Below are 19,707 nucleotides of genomic sequence, written 5' to 3'. Positions count from 1 at the left end.
CATCCAGATGAGACGTAAGCTCCTGAGTTTGCCAAATGAGGATGCAAAACAGGAATACAACATTAATGTGCTGTAGCTTCCTGTCTTCCACAGTTCACCACAACCAGAGTGTTCCAGTGCTACATCTGTCCATGCCACTAGGGAAGCAATGGCTGTCGAGTGCCCTTACAGCACAGTCTCCCAAGCCAGCGCTGACTTAGTTAAACAGATACGAGTCCTAAACATCACCTCAACAAAGCTTATTGAAAAGAGTTTGAGACCATGCGAGAAAACTATTTTCAACAAGACTATCTTACTATGAGAAAGGCTGACCATGAATTTGATCTATACTAGTCCACGGCTCCTTGCCACCATTGCTGAAATGCATTCTCTTGCTAGCCATACAGCATATATGGTATCAGTGTCCTCCCTCTTTGCATTTTAAAATCTTTATTCAAATGGCCTCTCCAGAGCATCACATGAAGTGAGAAACGCTACCTTAAAAGTTTGCTGGCTAATACCAGCTTAAAAAGGCTTATTTGCTGTACTCACCTGCTCGTTAAATTGCTCTTGTGACAAACAATCAATCATGTCCACACAGCCTAGGAGGCACCCTGAGGGATAATCACTCGGAAATTCCACATCTGCATCGAAAGAAAAACATCTTAAAAGCGTGCCCACACGCCCCCCACATAGCTGGAGTCCTCTGGCATCCAGGTGCCCTTGGTTAGGAACACAAGCTTCCCTCTCTCAGCGCTCTCCTCGTTCTGAGCCACAAGAAAGCATGAAACAATTTAAAACCCTGTAGTTCTCTTCCTAAGTATGGGGAAAGAGCACATTGCCCAGGTGAGCCTGGCACTAGGGCTCTGACTTAAGCTAGATGTGTGACGATAAAGGCAAAGGGTGTACACAGCCCCACTCGTACATCTTGAGCCTCGTCTGTGCAGGGCTGGTGCTTTTGATCAGGGTGCTGTGCTCTCAAACTGTGATGGTCTATTTTACCAATGTCAGCTGGACTGCTCAGCGGGGAATCTTCAGTGATCAATCTGCCCTGTTAGCCATAGACAGCAACAGTCAACTGTCCATGAAGACCAGAAGAGATCAAAGTGCTCATTTGCTTCCAACCATAGTAAGAGGTTTTCACAAAGTGAACTTGCACATTAAAGCAAATGAACAGGAAGAGCCAAGAACAGTATGAGGCTCAGGAACTTCACCATGACAGGATGGAGGCTGACAGAACTAATTCTATATACCTTCCACTGCTTAGCTTCCGAGAGAACGTCTTACAGCGCAGGAAGAGCTCCTTGCTCTGATCAGGGAGCAGACAATCCTGCTGTATGACATTTAAGCTGGGTGATATGCAGAAATACCATACTAACAGGTGTGCAGTGTGGCAGCTGCCAGTATTCACCGACCCTCATGAGAGAGGGAATAACATCTTCTTGGGAGCCTGCAGCTTTTCATGCCCGATTTTCACAAGGTCAGAACATATGAAAAGCATTTAACATCACTGTAAACAGACTGAAACATCAGCCACTTGGCGCAGGCGCACACACACAAGCACACGCTCAATATCTTGTTGCTTGAGCCCAGAACAGAATAAAGTCCTCTGCTGACAAAAGTTACCACTGAAGTCAGGTGCAATTTGCCAATGTTTGTGCTTGGAGTATCTGACCAGCAAAAGGATGGAGTTAAAATCTGCCTCCGTGCCCATTCAACTGATGAAATGCAGAAAGGAGGAAGAGAATTTCAAGAACAGAAGGTTAAAAAGAGAAGCAGTAATAACTGCTCAGCAGAGAGGGCTTTCTGACACCGCTCATTACGTGGCTCAATGTACCAAATATTACAAAGGCCCAAGGAGAGAAGTTCACCTTTCCGGAGCAGCATTCTGTAGGTGGCCTCCAGTTCAGAGATTTCCTGAGGGGAAGGTCGTTTAGCAGTAGCTGCTATCCATAGCCTCCCTCTATGAGAGGTGTACCAGGTCCTGCCCTCCACCCTAGGGAGAACAAAGGAGAATTTAGAACTTAAATCTCGCCAGAAATCCTGCACGGACAGATTTCCAGTTTATAGATTTTCCAGTTCACTACGCAATTTCTGTTACAAAGCTTTGCCCTAAGAAAGAAGATAGTATATAAACTCAAGCAATATGCCAGCACTACAGAGAGAAGCTGAGATGGGCAAGAAATAATGCCACAAGCAAAGCATGTTCTCACTGCTTTAGAGCAACAGCAAAAAGGGACACGGCTCCTCTGCAAATAAAACAACATTTTGGACATGTATGTCAGATTGTCCTACACGCAATTCACTTACAAGCTCAAAAAGCTATGCACAGTAAGCATGCAATCTAGGGAGTAATAAAGGGTCACACATCCATACAAAGCCATCATTAGCTGCAATTCGCAGGGATGCCCATATGGGCACTAGGCATCTATGCTCCAGCTGTATCAGAGCAGATGACAGCCTCCTCAGACCACCTGGATGCAAAAGCAGCACACATTAAGATTTACAGCATCTTTAGCCTGGGACACTAAAAAAAACATACCACTTTGCTCTCTAAAATGAAAAATCCTTTGAAGGCAAAAAAAAAAAAGGCTAAAGAAGACAAGATGCTTTGTTCTGTATTAATAGTAGAAAGGAGAACTGATACGTCAGGGTTGCTGGGCTGAAGGGCCTTCTCTTCAGAACCTGATTCCTAGGCCAGAGGGGGAAGGTGGTAGAGAGGGTTTTTTTAATAGCCTGGTCCCACTGTTGGCTTCTTTATGATGGACAAAAAGACAATAGGTACATTTTCAGTTTATTTACCTTTGAAATTCCAGGAAGGTATGCCCTGACTTCACTGCAGAAATCTCAGCCTCTCTCTAAATTTACCCATTTTATCCATTACGAAGAAGCTTGCACCTTCCAGGTTAGCTATTTTCATTGGGGGGGGGGGGGGAAGGCTTCCCAAACGATCAGTACACTGGATGAGGATGTGTAGCTTCTTATTTTTTACACACCCTTCACGGTTGTTCCCCTCTCAAGACAAGGAACGTTTCAAATAGAGAGCTAGATAAGCCCACGGAACAATAGTTAGCAAAAATTTGGAGCTATCAGTAGGTATCAGTCACAGTGACATCACTCACAATGCCATCGAGTCCACAGAGGTGCTCTGAGGAACACAACTTCCCATCTCACCTCTGAAGCAAGAGCTGGTCAGGGTAAGCCACAGTTCAGGTCACTCCTTTACCTTTTGATTCCTCTTATGAGCAAGGAAGCCCAAGGCTGGTGCATGCTGAGGCACCAACCATCATCTGAGATTTCCTGTAACTCTCGATCCTGAATCCGCAACCTGTTCCTCTCTGAGCCAGATTCATTTGCAGCGTTCGTAGAATGGATGGCTTTCCTGTGTGGGAGCGAACCAGTCTGGTCCACCCACTTCAGTGCGTTCAAAACAAAGAAGAGAAAGGTTAGCACTTCTCTCTAGTAACAGTGGACATGAAGTGTAAATTCTATTTGAAGTTTTCCTTCACTTAAGGACAAAGGTACTACTCTTACTGAGATCACTCTGCTCTTTCTTCCTTGCGAGCAGAATGCTGTGCTTACAAGCCATACTTTGGCAGGAGTAAAAGCAAGGTAGTGAATCCACTCTGTGCAGCTCTCCCTTTATATGCACCAAAGCTCAACTACTGGTTTAAAGAATAAAACTATATACAGGTCTCCCAAAGCATTTGTGGGAAGATACAATGTTCAAAGCATATTCACAGCTGTCAACACGCAAAATGCAGTGGGTGTTGCACTGAGAATCTTTCAACCTCCAAAACGCTTAGCATGCACCAAGCACACCATGATTAAAATGGAATCAGAGAACAGAGCTTATGCCCAGTGGCAATGAGAAATCTGGGAGAAAAGGCCTCATAAATAGAGCTGAAAAGCTGACACAACCTTAGAAATTCTTCCAGGTTTCTCAAAAGGGGGCAGGAGACTGAAACTCAAATTAGCCAGACCTCCAAAGAGCAAGGAGCAGAGCAGGGCATTGACAAACTTTCTCTGAGTCTCCAGCTCAGATAGCTAATGAGGATCTCCACAACACAGGGCAGGAAAGAGGTAGTACAAACATGCTAGAGGTCACAGTTCTTAAGCCCAGCTCTTCCAGAGTTAGCCATTATTGTGGGATAAATCGCTCAACCCGTACTGACCAAAGGCGCAGGCTGAAGAAGACGGGGATTCACTAAAACACCAGAACTCATAGTCGTCTTGGCTTCTGGACTCTCAACTGGCTTGCCTAGCGTGCCATAATTAATGGCTTCAATGGTTTCATCCAGTCTGCAAGCACAAACAAGACTCATGAAAATTCCCTGCTTCCCTACCTGCTCCCTTCACAAACACTTCTGACCCAAAGCATTTTTTTACCACGTACCCTAACTAGATGATTTCTTTGCTCAGTCCAATTTTTATTTTGGACAGCCACTCTTAGCTACTACAGAAACTTCCTGGTTTGAATTTGATTCGAATTGATTCTGTTGATATAGCCGTTCCGCAACATCTCTTTCTAGGGCAGCTTTACATTTAACAGACATATCAGCTAATGAGACTCTGTACAAGTCTCACACAGCAGAGTTGTGCTGAAAGAGATATGTTGCGACCCACAAAGACCCTCAAGGAAGAAAAGCTTGCTCAGCTTTCCTTACATTTGCTGTTCCAGATGCGGCCAGGCCGCCATTAGCCATGATTGTCACCTCCCTGCTCTTGGGCATGCCTTTGCACTGCCAGCACTCACTCACTTGCTGTGATATTCAGCCATGCTGTTGTCCTCCTCCAGAATCTGCCTGCCAGCAAAGTCTATGGTGATTTTTTTGGTAAGTCGAGAAGCGTGGCGCAGCTCCCGCAGTTCCTGCTCTCTCTTCTGGAGGGCCTCCCTTTCTTGCTTGGAAAGCCACTGGTTGGAGTCTGTAGCAAAGTAATCCGATTCATCGTCGATGACCTGGGTTCGACGCACACTGGCCAGAAACAACCGCAATGGTAGAAGACCAGCACAGAGGGACAGTCACGCAGCTTTGCCTGGCCTGGCCCTGCCTCTTTATCTCCTTTCTGTTCTCTCCAGAGAGCTAGGTTGTCAGGGACACAAAGCAAGGACATCCAAACAGGACCCATTGGAGGGCCACAGAGCCACCTGACACAGATCCCAACTGTTCCCACCTTTAATATGGAGTGCATCCTGTGCAGACCATAGGTCCCAGCTTGGCATAGGGGCAGCTTCAGGGATTCTACTCCCCTTCCACCATGAAAGGGCCCTTCCCCAGTTTAGGGCTAGAAAACACAATTACAGGCTGCAGGAACCATAGCCCACGTACCTCCCTCTCACCACCATGTCTTGGCTCTTGTTTCAGTGAATGTGAAGGCCCAACTCCAACGTGAACGTGTCTGTAGCTACAGCCTAGGTTTCACAAGGAACTCTATAACATTTCAGTTAAAGGCAGCCTTGCCTGCTAGGTAATTTATTTCATTTCATGATAGTCTCCGCTAGTACCTTACCTTGTCCTGTCAAATTCCAGTAACTTGTCTTTGTGTTTCACAGCCATCTCCAGGCCTGCTTTGAGCCTAGCTTCTTGTCGAGGCAGTAAGTCCTTGCTTATGGCTTCCAAATTCCCCGAACTTTCAGCACCTGAGATGCAAAACAAATCACAGCTCAATCTTATGGGGCAGGCCAGCTGTCTCAATCCCAATCTGATAGGCCTGGCTGCAGAAACACTCCCTAAAACAGATGTCATTAAAGGAGCTAAAAGAGAGATCTTGCATCAAGATCAGCACTTTTTAAAATCAGTCCAAGCCTCGACTTACTCTCTAAACCCCTTTCACAGATTCCTTCTCCCAAAGATGAAAACGTGACCACAGTGGCCACGACTAGGTAGCATTTAGAGAGGAGGCCCTGCTCTTTGATTCACTTTTGCCCTTCCCTAACAATTTGGTCAGTTCAGTCTGCCCATCCTCAACCACAGGCTTTAAGTCTCCTCCTAAAAGCCAAATTACCTCCTAACCATTGTTACCACCACAAACAGAAATTGAAGATGTCAAGGAGGGCACTCTTGGTCACAAGAGATCACTGACAACTGCTATTGATGCACAGAGCAAGTCCCACGTCTGCTGCTGTATGAGTGCCTCACAAAGAAAATCCTCCCCTAATATGCCTCAGCAGGTTTTTGAGACCAGCCATAGGCAGAGATGGAGAAATCTATTCCCAACAACAATCTCCGATTTCTTATCACAACAGCAAGAGGCAGGAAAAACGAAACAAAACAAACAAACAAACAAAAAAGCTGACACACAAAAAAAGGAAAAAATAGTTTGCATCACAGCCGGCAGTGGAACAAACCAGCGCACTTCACAGAAGACATTACGCAGCATAATGCCTTGGGTTAAATCCAGGGAAACAAAAAAGCCTGTATTCCTCTATTGCTACTGATCCACATTTTTTCACTTCTGAGACAAGTAGGTAGCCATGTTTCACCTTTCACCTACACACATAATGCAGAAAGCAAGACCAAGCAGAAGCGAAGACCAACAAAATGGGTAAGAAAACGGGATCTTGAAGTACATCAGGATCTCTGCAGAGAGATTATACACAGACTGACTCTGTGATCAGCTATTATTCTCAAGGACTGGCAAGACCTCCTGCATCACAGCAGCTCTAGAGAAGTTGACACTGAGACCTAGAGTAAACACTCCCCTGGTTCTTCAGCAGTTTATTTTTCAAACAAGAACACTGCGACCTTGGATATGTTTCAACTAAACGCAGACAAACATCCCTACAATGCACAGGTCTTCACTGGGAGAGCGGGTATTATTTCCTTTTGCTTTCCTTGGCTCTGCTCCTATTTTTAGCTCCCAAGATAAGTGTTAGACAAGAAGAATCATTAGGAAAATTAACCAACACCTCTGTAGACCCAGAAAATCGGATAGCAGCACTTCATCTTCCACAGCACATGTTCCACATGGGACTTATCCTAATTTTCAAGGACTACTACAGTGGGCCAGTTCATATGATTGATTCAGGAACGCCTAACAAGCAGCCTTGGGGCCTCTGGGTACGCACATTATACGTTGCCATTTGACACTTGCAGTTATCACCTCCACTGAATTCCAGAAATACTGCCGAGTGCTTACTGAGAGGATACAATGAGGTAGCTTCCCAGCTATCCTTTTAATACCCACCACAGACACCGTGCAGGAACGGGAGGGAGGGAGGGAGGGAGGGAGTGGGTCAGTAAGGTTTGAAGCAAAGAGTTTGCAGACTGTCTTGGGAATCTACATTTCAGAGAAACGTTGAGGTGTAAGCTCCTTAGAAGGAATTTCCTTTAGACTTTGCCAACAAATCTTTATAGTTCGGATGAACACATCTAAACAACTTACAGAAAGAACATATACACTCTTATTCTTATGCAACATCAGGGCAAGTCCAACGTGCAGCACAGCGAGGTAGAACAGGGCTCCCCCTGCTGCATAACTGATGGGATTCATCATATTGCCGGCATACAATTGCTACTAACCTGCCATGAGCTTCTTCAGCAACTTCTGGCTCTTGTTTGAGTCTCGCTGAAGAATGTCCTGCTCTTCTTTAGTGCATACCTACGGAAAAAAAATGAAGATTAGGCAGGACACCACACACTTGACCAGCCTCAGGGCCTTAGACGACAGCTCAAAGCAAGCTGTTAAAGATGGCCAAGAGAGTCCACACCTTGTTTCCTTCTGTGCTATTTACGTAGGGAGAATCCTGAAAGCTTGTTCTTTACTTATATTTCTAAAAACTTCCCATGAGTTTTGTCCAGCTTGGTTTTTCTTGGTTCTGTGGGTGAACACATTGCTAGGCAATCTTAAACAATGAGAAATGGTCTCAGAACTTCTCTGAGCAGATGAGCAACGTTTACCAGAGAGGTCTTTCCTCTTAGTTGGTCACTTGTAAATTGGTCTTGAAAAACAGTTACCAATCTGATTTAAAATATTTTCTCCACCCAACCATTTGATTTTCTCTCCCTGAAATTAACTTTACTGAACCTGTAGTCACTATCTTGCCCAGAGGACAAATACAACTTGAATTTTTAAAAGAAAATCATTTAAGTTAAAAAAAAAAAAAAGATAATAACAAAAGCAACCAAATTTAGCATCCTTCACTTTGAACGTGATTTTCCAAGAGCTCATTAACAGCTAATGAACATCTGGAAAAAGGAAGTCTTTGCTGAAGGTTTCAATGCTGTAGACCTTACGACTGTCCATGCAGGCTGAGAGTACTTGTAATAAACTGCACGATATCTATCCTTCCCTCCTTCCTCCAAAACTGCCCTTTCAACCCACTACAGGACGTACTAGACATTCCAACTAATGCATGTAGAAGCGCTGTAGGAAACAGTCAGCACGCTGGCCCTGGCAGTGCTGTTCCCTGGATGAGGCTGAAGCCTCGCACGCATTTTGGGCACCAGTGCAGTACACAGGACAGCCACAGGACACTGACGTATATCAGACAAGCTCCAAAGTGATGCACATTATGAGGGAAATGTCTCCTCTCTCTGATGCAGTCCATCACAAAAGCAGCACAAAGTGACTTAAAGCCGCATCAGTTCTCCTTCCCCCAGAAAGAGGTGGTACAGGCTCTTTCCTGTACAGCTTGGAGCAATTCACCACAGGAGCTTTAATCTGAGAGGAAAAGCAAAGAGGCTAATTCAGCCCCATGCTATTTCAAACCCCTGAGCACAATAAGCCGCATTTAAACGTGGCAAACAGAAACCACCTCGTTACTAACCAGTGCACCGCAGAACAGGCAGGGTCCGGAGCCCTCCTGCTCGCAGACAATGCGCCCACAAATCAAGCAGTTGTTGATAAGCTTGTGCTTCTGGCCCAGGCACTCGCAGGTGTGACGCCCAGGAATCAGGACGGCCAGCTTGTCTTGCCCTTCCTTGGTATACAGGTTGACATATTTGGCCTTCTTCTTAGAGGAATTACTACTGTTGTTGACTCCACTGCCCGTCTCCTGGGCCTGCGAAGCAAAGAAAATGAACTGCATTCACACTGCAACCACAGCAGCAAAGAGAAAGCATCGACCCTAGAACAGACTGGGGAGACTCAGATGTTCATCCTTCTGCCTAACCAGAAGGAAACTTGGACCAGACCCCAGATTCAAATCAAGACAACTGAAAGACAAGCTTAGGACTGTCAGGAAAGATCTAAGCAATCTAAACAAAACAAGGACAAAAGGATGTTGCAGATCCGTTTGATCTGTTCGCTGCCTCTGTTTGGGTCTAGATAGTAGCAGTGCTGTCTGTCCCCAGGACCTGTATTATCAACTCACTGATATTTAACAGCTTCAAATAGCAGCCCAACTACTCCCAGACTTACTCTCAAAGGCTACTCTCTAGTTTCAGTCAAGGGCTGCATATCTAAGGTTTGGCTCAGGCTCAGGCAGAGAAACCCCGATCAGGAATGAAGCAAGGCATTTTGGATGATGGCTGGATTAACAATCTAATGGCAGAATTCTCCATTTTCTCCCCAGGGAGGGACCTTGCATCTTGTTCAAAGAAACAAAGAGTTCCCTCTCACCCCAACATCTCCAGCAGGTATCAGTTGAGACACGAATTGCATGGAGGAATTAATTACAAATAATAACTCAAATTATTCCACAGGGACAGACCAAAGCCATCTCGAGCCCGATACCATTTCTCTGGCAAGACTCAAAAACTGGTGCTTTGAAAGTAAGCACAATACACTCAAGGCACAAACCCATCTCATAACACTAGATGAGACTGGTTTCAACCATGAATTGCACACTAGCCACGACCAAGAAAAGCTATGATTCATTACCCTTAGCTGTTTCAGCAAGCGGCGCTCCAATACAAACATACTCTCTGCCTTTTTCTTGTCATATCTGTGACATGCTTGAAAATCCTCTTGCAGCTCAAGGACAGCTTCTCTTTTGTCTCTCCTCTGCATAGACTCTCTCTCATATAGAGCAGGAGAGGATTTCTAAGAATCCCTTTCCCAGAAAACCTATCTTGACTCACCACAGAATAACAACTCACTTCCCCTGGTTGCTGCATGCTAACAGATCACTCCAGCTCCCTGACCTGCAGCCCAGCTAGCACCGCTTCTAGCTCCCAGCATCCCCCCACGTTGCTTTTCTCACTGATGGTGCTTTACAGTGGCATTAGGACACCTCTTATATTGTCTGTTGTATTCACCAGCTTGGCTCATGCTCTCTTCTCAACACCAGCAGGCTACTGGTTCAGTGACAAGTAGGCACAGCCTTTCCAGCTCTTCCAGCTCTGCTCAATTGGCTTTACCGCCATGACCAAATCCGAACGCTACACTTAGGAAAGAACAAAAATGCATAGTGACCTTGATTAGCAAAGCTCAGCAGAGGTTTTTCAGTGGTTTTATTAGGTTAAAGGGTGACTCCAATGAAACGGCACATCACATCAATGGCACATTTAACCCCTCAGTTTCAAGAATGCATTCTTTTACCTTTCAGATGATTGCCTTTACAAACATTTTAAGCATTTGCAGCTTCCCTAGTACAAAACTCTCAGTGTAAAACTGTAACTCTTAATTTCCACAATTTATCCAGGTGCTAACCTGACTTTTAGGATTTGGATGTTACTCAGTGACTCCATGTCAGAGTTGCACCTGGATAAACAGTGGAACTTCATTTCAGGATGTGCAATGCGCCTGAAGGACTTTATAGCATGAAGGACTCCACCACAGTCCAACAGAAATCAGGCACACTGCACGTCCCTACACCTATTTTTGCAGGGCATACTCCTACACTTCAGAGAGCAATTATCCGCTATACTTGATACAAACTGGGGCCACCGTTCTGCAGCTGGATCAGGAGGTAAGCAAGGAGCTTAGGTTCTCAGCAAGCTAGCTACAAAGTTCAGGGTCAAAACCCAGCATACAAGAAACAAAATGCAGAAATTCAGCCTAGGTAATCACAACAACGTTTAACAGCAAATATCCTCATATCCGATGTGCTTACTGACGCACTCAGTTCTACTGAATTGAAAGCAAGACTGCAAAAAAAAAGGTATTAGTCGATTATAAAAGAAAGCATAAAGAAAGGCAACTAATGTTTCCTGCATGGCATTGTGCTGCTTGGAAACTGCAGGATTTCCTGTTTTTCTCATATTCTCATATTTTCCAGTTTCTTTTACTGGAATTCAAACTATTTATGAGTACTTCAAAAAATTCTGTTTATAGAGTTCAAGCTAACTCTTGAAGTATCTAGAAGTGGAGCTGAGTAGGAGAGGGAAATAGCCAAACCAGACTGCCAAACCAAAGCTGAAGCCCAGTGAAAACACACTAGCTACAGCTCTTCAGATTCCTCTATCTAGCGTTCAAGGCCTTTTCCTCTGAAGCAGCAGGAGCCTGGCAGCCTGCAATATTTCAATTGCCAATTAAAGCTTTATTCAGCATGACTGAAAGGTTTTGAATAGAGCAGATAGGAACATTTCACCCACATGCTGGCTTTGTTCATTCCACAACCTTCTCAACTCTGATTTAAATAAATACCTGCTATTAGTAATTATAATTACTATTTATAATTACTAATTATAGCATCTATTTTCATTGTCCACCCTCTCATTCAAGCTTCTTTAGAGGGAGTAAAATCCACTTTGGCATATTCACGACCTGATGATCGATAGTCTACTCTCTGTTATAGACACAAACATATTCAACTTTTCTCCTCATTCCCAGGTATGTCATTTACCGCACAGTAGTGAAAGACTCCTGTACGCACACAGTATGAGCACTGTCTGCCCAAACCTGCTGTCAGCTTTGAACAGCACCGATATATGGAAACAGCTGCCCCTCTCATTGCAACGAGGCTACTGCACAACTTGCTGGCAACGCCCTTACATCGTGCAACTCCCTTACATCGTGCAACTCCCACCCATCCCAACAGCTGCCAAAGTATTTCCTCAGGTTACAGCTCACGGCTGCCACGCTAAATGCACCCTATTAGTGAAGAAAGGTCTCTTGCTAGTAAGGCACATGTATCTCACAGAAGCAGTGATGTAGATAAGATGCTAACAAACATAAGCAGGACGAGGTTTGACTGGGGAGGTAAATATTTCTTAGACATACTGATGTAGCTGGAAGAGACAAATGTGCTTTCAGGCACACAACTGCTTTCATCAGGACTCCAGTAATAAAGGATTCATATCTCTGAAAGCTTATTTCTGTTCTCAATCGCTTCTGTTGTTAGAGCGCTTGATATGAGCTCTCCCCGCAACCCAGGTTCATAATCTGCCCTGAAGATCCACTGACCCACACAGTCACTCAACACCCCAGCAGCCCCTCTGCCCTCACATGCCAGCTACACTCACCTTGGCCAGGTCAAGGGGGGTTTTTACTTCTTCTACATGTATACTTGGCTCAGCATATGCAGGTGTTTCCTGTTTGTTCCTTCCTTTGCGTTTACCCTTTTTCGCCTGGTCTCCAGCCCGAGGCACTTCTGAAGTCTCTAGAAGAGTGCATAACCACAAAGAAAGGCTTGGTAACTACCAGCAAGAAAAAGATGTCCCTGAACTCCTGCATCCAGCTGGTGAACGAAAATTGACTTTAAACTTTCATGACATACAGAAATAGGCCGGTCCACAGGTACTTCAGGGCCATATTACTGTCTATAAACAGAACAATTGCTTATTTGATACTTTAATTCCTTCATCTCAGTACTGCTCACCATCCTTTTTCCGATACGCTGGTAAAAGCTCAGAAGGCAGCTGAGAGGCTTTCCGCCACCTGGCCAGCAGTTCTTCCACAAACCGACTCTTCTTCCCGTCGGTCCCCTGAATGAGGTCAATGACGTACTCCCGGATCTCATCCTCATTCGTTATCGACAAGATGTACCTGCAAGAGGACAGCACAGAGGAAAATGGGTAACAGGGCTTTCACTCTCAGGAAACCAACAGTCTAATCACGCACACGCACAACTAGTGCAGCTAATCACTTGCAGTCTCCTCTTCAGGTTGCTGAAAGAGGCCATGGGAAGGAATGGATTTTCTAAGAGAGATTCATGTACCACCTACATAAAAATCTAACCAGAAACCTAAGCCCATGAGCTTTAAATACACAGAAATAGCCTTTCCTCGGCTATCTATAGCCATCTGACACCTCTCTTTTGTTACCTCCTGCCCCACAAATTCAAAGTGCTTCCCACAGGCCCTCACAAGGAGCCAACAGCAGAGACAAAGCGTGGAGATGCCCCAGGCTCTCCCTGGGTCCGCAACACACGGAGGGAGACGGACTCTGAGCCCACCCGCTGTGGGAGGCGGCCCCGACGGTGGTCCGAAACCTGCTAGGAACTCAGCATTTCCCATCTGTGTTGGCTGGGGTGCCCTAAGCGGGAGGTGGCACAGGACCGGGGTGGGGGGGCTCCCGAGGAGACTCGGGTTGGGGAGGGGGCGGAGCAGCTCGGGGGGGCCCCGAGGAGACCCGGGTTGGGGGGGGGGAGGGGAACAGCTCGGGGGCCCCCGAGGAGACCCGGGTTGGGGGCGGAGCAGCTCGGGGGGGCCCCGAGGAGACCCGGGTTGGGGGGGGGGGAGCCCGGGGGGGCCCCCGAGGAGACCCGGGTTGGGGGGGGGGGAGCCCGGGGGGGCCCCCGAGGAGACCCGGGTTGGGGGGGGGGAGGGGAGCAGCTCGGGGGGCCCCGAGGAGACCCGGGTTGGGGGGGGGGGAGCCCGGGGGGGCCCCCGAGGAGACCCGGGTTGGGGGGGGGGGAGCAGCTCGGGGGGGCCCCCGAGGAGACCCGGGTTGGGGGGGGGGGAGCAGCTCGGGGGGGCCCCCGAGGAGACCCGGGTTGGGGGGGGGGGAGCAGCTCGGGGGGGCCCCCGAGGAGACCCGGGTTGGGGGGGGGGGAGCAGCTCGGGGGGGCCCCCGAGGAGACCCGGGTTGGGGGGGGCGGGAGCCCGGGGGGGCCCCCGAGGAGACCCGGGTTGGGGGGGGCGGGAGCCCGGGGGGGCCCCCGAGGAGACCCGGGTTGGGGGGGGCGGGAGCCCGGGGGGGCCCCCGAGGAGACCCGGGTTGGGGGGGGGAGGGGAGCAGCTCGGGGGGCCCCGAGGAGACCCGGGTTGGGGGGGGGAGGGGAGCAGCTCGGGGGGCCCCGAGGAGACCCGGGTTGGGGGGGGGGGAGCTCGGGGGGTCCCCGAGGAGACCCGGGTTGGGGGGGGGGGAGCTCGGGGGGTCCCCGAGGAGACCCGGGTTGGGGGGGGGGGAGCTCGGGGGGCCCCCGAGGAGACCCGGGTTGGGGGGGGGGGAGCTCGGGGGGCCCCCGAGGAGACCCGGGTTGGGGGGGGGGGAGCTCGGGGGGCCCCCGAGGAGACCCGGGTTGGGGGGGGGGGAGCTCGGGGGGCCCCCGAGGAGACCCGGGTTGGGGGGGGGGGAGCTCGGGGGGCCCCCGAGGAGACCCGGGTTGGGGGGGGGGGAGCTCGGGGGGCCCCCGAGGAGACCCGGGTTGGGGGGGGGGGGAGCTCGGGGGGCCCCCGAGGAGACCCGGGTTGGGGGGGGGGGAGCTCGGGGGGCCCCCGAGGAGACCCGGGTTGGGGGGGGGGGGAGCTCGGGGGGCCCCCGAGGAGACCCGGGTTGGGGGGGGGGGAGCTCGGGGGGCCCCCGAGGAGACCCGGGTTGGGGGGGGGGGAGCTCGGGGGGCCCCCGAGGAGACCCGGGTTGGGGGGGGGGGAGCTCGGGGGGCCCCCGAGGAGACCCGGGTTGGGGGGGGGGGAGCTCGGGGGGCCCCCGAGGAGACCCGGGTTGGGGGGGGGGGAGCTCGGGGGGCCCCCGAGGAGACCCGGGTTGGGGGGGGGGGAGCTCGGGGGGCCCCCGAGGAGACCCGGGTTGGGGGGGGGGGAGCCCGGGGGGGCCCCCGAGGAGACCCGGGTTGGGGGGGGGGACCTCGGGGGGCCCCCGAGGAGACCCGGGTTGGGGGAGGGGGGGGGAGCAGCTCGGGGGGCCCCGAGGAGACCCGGGTTGGGGGGGGGGGAGCAGCTCAGGGGGCCCCCGAGGAGACCCGGGTTGGGGGGGGGGGAGCAGCTCGGGGGGCCCCGAGGAGACCCGGGGGGGCCCCGCGGCCCGCCACAGCGGGCAGGGGCAGCACGGACCCGCTGGCCCCGCGGCGGGGGGTCCCGGCGCTGCGCGGGTCCCTCCCTGGCTCCCGCAGGGCCCCGCCGCGCAGGTCCCTGCAGGGCGGCCGCGGCAGCCGTGTGCCGCCCGGGGTGGGGGGGGGGGTCCCCACGCCCTCCCCGCCGCAGCCCCGCTCACCGCACGACCTCCTCGCCCACGTCCAGCCCGAAGTCGCCGCGCAGGTGCTGGACGCACCAGTCCAGGAGCGGGCTGGGCGCCGCCATGTTACGCGCGGGGGAAGGCAAAGGGCGGCGCACCGGCGCGTCACGGCGGCCCCGGCGCCTCCCGGAAACGCGGCCGGGCGCGCCGGTTCCGCGCCGGGGAGCGCCCGGCGCCTCCGCTCAGCGGGGGCTCTGCCCAGGCCCTCAATCATCCCCCCATTTTTCAGTCTTTTTATTTTTATTTTTTTTTACTCCACAATTAAAACCTCTCTGTCTCTCCTCCCAACCCCCGCAGGCACCGCAGAGGCCTGAGCCAAGCTGGCAGGGTGCTGGCCGCCCTCGGCCTCCCGCCGTTCTCCCCGGCGGCGGGTTGGGGTGCGGGTGCCCTACCTCGGGCAGGGGCTGGCTCCAGAGCTGGGGGGTGGGTGTCTTTCCGTAGAGACCCCGCGGAGTCCCTGTGTTACTCCCTTATTACCTTTTCTATGAAGCTGCCGTCTGGGCTGAGCCAGAGCAAGGCCCTCGGATCGGCGAAACTATGGGTTTGCGCATGGCTACAGGCCTACCAAGCCTGAAGAGACCGGCTTACAGAAAGTGCCTTTCGGTGCACTCCAGAGCCTCAGCTTTCTGCTGTGGTCCCTTTGGGACCCATCCAAGAGCCCCCTGGTCCACCCCAGGGCCCTCCACATGCCTTTCAGTGCCCACCGGAGGCAGCAGCTGGACGGTCTTGCTTCCTTTCGGTGGGTTAAGAGCTCCTGCCTCAAGCGTCCTTTCCTCCTTCTCTTCCTGCTTTCTCATCTTCTACGGACGCTCCCTTCGTCCCAGCTGGCTCTTTCCTACAGTTAAGGATCCTGCAAGCCCAGCTCCTGCTACTTACCTAACCGCAGTCCGTGTTCCAGTTCCTCACTAAACATTTGCTCAATGTAGATGGTAGAAAGATTTACCGAGGTAGGAGCAGAAAGAAGCAGGGCAGCTTGGAAGACATGGGCAAGCCTGGTTTCACTGGGAGCTGAAGCCGCCAGCTGCTCGTGTTTCCTTGTAGGGGAAGGAGGAAGCAGCAGCTGCTGCAGAAACTCTCTCAATCATGCCGAGGGTATGAGAGAAGCTGAGGATGCCACCACCTTTGGTGATGGCCCAAGCAGAAATGCTGCACTTGTGGTCCCCCTGCCTTTGCCCCAAATGCTTGACTTAGCCTCTTTTTTTAAGGTGGATGGAAGAGGGTGAAAGACTAGCGAGGCTAAGTCAGGTGGGCAGGGGCGAAAAAGCTGTCTTGCTGACCTTTTCCAAATCCTTCCACAGTGCAGGGCACGCTACAGAGAAAATAAAACGTGCTGTTTCCTTCCCCCGATCCTGCAGCCCTTCTTCAGCCACCCAGCCCTGCACCCAGCCCTCGGGCCAGACTGCTCCCAGGACTGAAGCAAGGAGCATGTCTCCTCTGCCTACAGCCTGGTGCGGTACCACAGGCAAGACCGCTGGGCTTGGGTGCACCAGGCCTCTGAAGTAGGAAGGCATCAGCCAGCAATTTGCTGTTGCTGAAGGTGTTGCCTTACCAGGGCACAGCTCTGCTCCAAAGGTGAGCTTCCAGGCACACCAGCTTCTCCCAGAAAACCCGCAAGGCTAGGAACTACAGGGAAACCAAAGAAATGCTATAACCTGGCCTGTCAACCACTGAACAAATGGGCAAGGAAAGAGGAGAAGAGCTGAGCTGGAGGCTTGGAGGCCTTCAACTCGCCTTGCTCGCACGCAAAGGCTCACAGGGAACGTGGCCCTGCAGGGGAGGCAGCCTCGCACAGGCACCTGCTGAGTGGCAGCTTCCAGCTCTGGCTTCGAGATAAGAAGCAGAAAAGGTCAGTTTTCTGCTTTTGCATTTCCTCAGCAATTTCCTCTACCTCCAGTGCTGGGCTCTGCAGTGAAAATGGGATCCAGCTCCTGCTGTTGCTGAGCATCTTCCCCAGACCTGGCTGGGAGGGACGAGGCTGTGCTGGGCAGGACAGAGGGCTCTGGGGGCCACAGGACAGAGGGCTGCATACAGGAGAGGTGCCCTGAGCTGCCTCCTACCCCCAGCAACACAGCGATGACATCTGAGCTGCTTCCTCCTGCCCAGCCTGAACGGAAGGGGACAGGGTTTAATTAGGACAGACCAATTCTCCCAGCTCTGCCTGCACCCAGCACTGTCGCTGGGCCGTGCACAGTCTGGCACAGCACGGGAAGATGATCCCAGACACCTTGCCCTCCTCCAAAACGTGGGTTCCTTTGCTTCCGGCTCCCCCTCTGAGTGAGGGCTGTGGCAGAAGTCAGGACCACACTTGGAGCCTGCATTTACGCAACGTAACGGGGTTTGATGGTCGTAGGACACAGGGCTTTGGCAGCGGTGTGAGGAGAGACTTCAGGGATAAAGCGAGGAGGACACTGGGCAACCATATCTGTCATCAGTGCTGCAGAAGGTAAGTAAAGCAGATAGGCATGGGCAGTGACAGAGCTCTGTCAAACACCCAGCTCCGAAACCTCGGCCCTTCGATTTGTTCACAGTCAGCAAAAGTCTGTGGATCTAGTTCTCCTCTTATTCGGAAGGAGCAGAAAACGTCTCTGAACTCAAGGGGCAGAACCGGTGCAAGCATGCGTGAAAGAAAAACCACAGCTCAGCGGTCTATGTAGGCTGCAGGGAAGAGAGGATATTTCCCTCAGCAGCAATTCTGGCCCCTCGGAGGAATCTCCATCTGGGCCACCTCCACCGACGTGGATGCGCTCATGGTGAGCGGTACAGGCCAGATCTGTCTGGGCTGTGCAGAGTAAGGAACCAAGGGCAAAGATGGGCCTGTGCCCTCCAGAGGACAGCGCCTGTGACACAAGCAATGATGGCTAATGTATTTATCTGATACATATGTTGCTATTAGCACCTTTCAAAGCGCTCAGTGCTTCAGGCAACATAATAAATAGCAGGTGAGCCTCTGCGGCTTGTGTCATCGTCCACCCTTGAAAAAGCAAATGAAAAGATATCCAAAACAGTAATAACTTAGCTCTCTGTTTTGTGAGCAAAGCCTCTACTTAAATTAAGTCAGTTGAGTCTGGCTCCCGCCTTGCGCCGTGGCAAGTGAGGCGGAACGGCACCACAGGAGAGAAGGGAACGGAGAACAAAGTCACCACTTAAAAACAAAACACGAAAAGCCTGATTAACCAAACACACCCACTAAAATGAACGTTGAAAGAATTTTAGGATAAAGGGAGCAAAAAACTGTTGGAAAAGGAGGGAATGCATTTGGGACAGCTATCTGCTGACATAGTGGTCTCATTGAGGAGAGACAGTTAGCTTTCTTAGGGACAGGAAACGGGATCTAGCTGGATGTCAGAAAGCGAGGTTTACCTTGCCTTGCTCACCTGGGGACCTGCATTGCCGCAGAGGCTTTGCACAACCGCATTAAAAATATGCAGTGATGATGATTCTGCGTTCAGCAACACTGTTGGTAAGCTGTCAGTAGCAGTCCCTGGCCTGGCTGTGCCCTGACACCATTTCACAGAATCACAGAATCACAGAATCGTTTAGGTTGGAAGGGACCTCTGGAGATCATCTAGTCCAACCTCCCTGCTCAAGCAGGGTCACCTAGAGCACGTTGCCCAGGATCACATCCAGGCGGGTTTTGAATATCTCCAGCGAAGGAGACTCCACCACCTCTCTGGGCAACCTGTTCCAATGCTCTGTCACCCTCACAGCGAAGAAGTTTTTTCTCAGGTTCAGGTGGAACTTCCTGTGGTTCAGTTTCTGCCCATTGCCTCTTGTCCTGTTGCTGGGCACCACGGAGAAGAGGCTGGCCTCATCCTCTTGACACTCCCCCTTCAGATACTTGTACACGTTGATGAGATCCCCTCTCAATCTTCTCTTCTCCAGGCTGAACAGGCCCAGCTCTCGCAGTCTTTCTTCCTAGGAGAGATGCTCCAGCCCTCTAATCATCTTGGTAGCCCTCCGCTGGACTCTCTCCAGGAGTGCCACGTCTCTCTTGTACTGGGGAGCCCAGAACTGGACACAGTGCTCCAGGTGAGGCCTCTCCAGGGCTGAGGAGAGGGGCAGGATCACCTCCCTCCACCTGCTGGCAACACTCTGCCTCATGCACCCCAGGAGACCATTGGCCTTCTTGGCCACAAGGGCACACTGCTGCCTCATGCTTAACTTGCTGTCCACCAGCACTCCCAGGTCCTTCTCGGCAGAGCTGCTTTCCAGCAGGTCAACCCCCAGCCTGTACTGGTGCAGGGGATTATTCCTGCCTAGGTGCAGGACCCTGCACTTGCCTTTGTTGAACTTCAGGAGGTTCCTCTCCGCCCACCTCTCCAGCCTGTCCAGATCCCTCGGAATGGCAGCACAGTCTTCTGGTGTGTCAGCCTCTCCCCCCAGTTTAGTATCCTCAGCAAACTTGCTGAGGGTGCACTCTGTCCCTTC

The 19,707-nt window shown here is 51.3% G+C and overlaps 1 protein-coding gene across 2 annotated transcripts in view; it reads right to left on the bottom strand.

The window, feature by feature from the left end:
- TRIP4 (thyroid hormone receptor interactor 4) overlaps positions 1-16,099 on the bottom strand; it is a 37,805-nt gene extending 21,706 nt beyond the window's left edge. Inside the window, exons 1-11 of one of the 2 annotated variants that reach the window (XM_068957958.1) lie at positions 15,970-16,099; positions 12,686-12,852; positions 12,330-12,466; positions 8,750-8,983; positions 7,503-7,581; positions 5,491-5,620; positions 4,740-4,955; positions 4,155-4,281; positions 3,206-3,393; positions 1,851-1,975; positions 532-623 (exon numbers count right to left, since the gene is read on the bottom strand). In XM_068957958.1, coding sequence (XP_068814059.1) covers positions 532-623; positions 1,851-1,975; positions 3,206-3,393; positions 4,155-4,281; positions 4,740-4,955; positions 5,491-5,620; positions 7,503-7,581; positions 8,750-8,983; positions 12,330-12,466; positions 12,686-12,852; positions 15,970-16,076 — 1,602 coding nt within the window. In that variant the 5' untranslated portion in view covers positions 16,077-16,099. Of the gene's footprint in view, positions 1-531; positions 624-1,850; positions 1,976-3,205; positions 3,394-4,154; positions 4,282-4,739; positions 4,956-5,490; positions 5,621-7,502; positions 7,582-8,749; positions 8,984-12,329; positions 12,467-12,685; positions 12,853-15,258; positions 15,410-15,969 lie in introns of those variants that run through there. The other variant, XM_068957959.1, reaches the window with a different exon arrangement.
- Positions 16,100-19,707: the final 3,608 nt, after the last annotated feature.

The sequence above is a fragment of the Struthio camelus genome, chromosome 12 (genome assembly GCF_040807025.1).
Source record: "Struthio camelus isolate bStrCam1 chromosome 12, bStrCam1.hap1, whole genome shotgun sequence".
In the NCBI taxonomy this organism is placed as follows: domain Eukaryota; kingdom Metazoa; phylum Chordata; class Aves; order Struthioniformes; family Struthionidae; genus Struthio; species Struthio camelus.
Note: the sequence above shows the minus strand (reverse complement) of the source record. Positions and strands in the feature narration are given on the sequence as shown.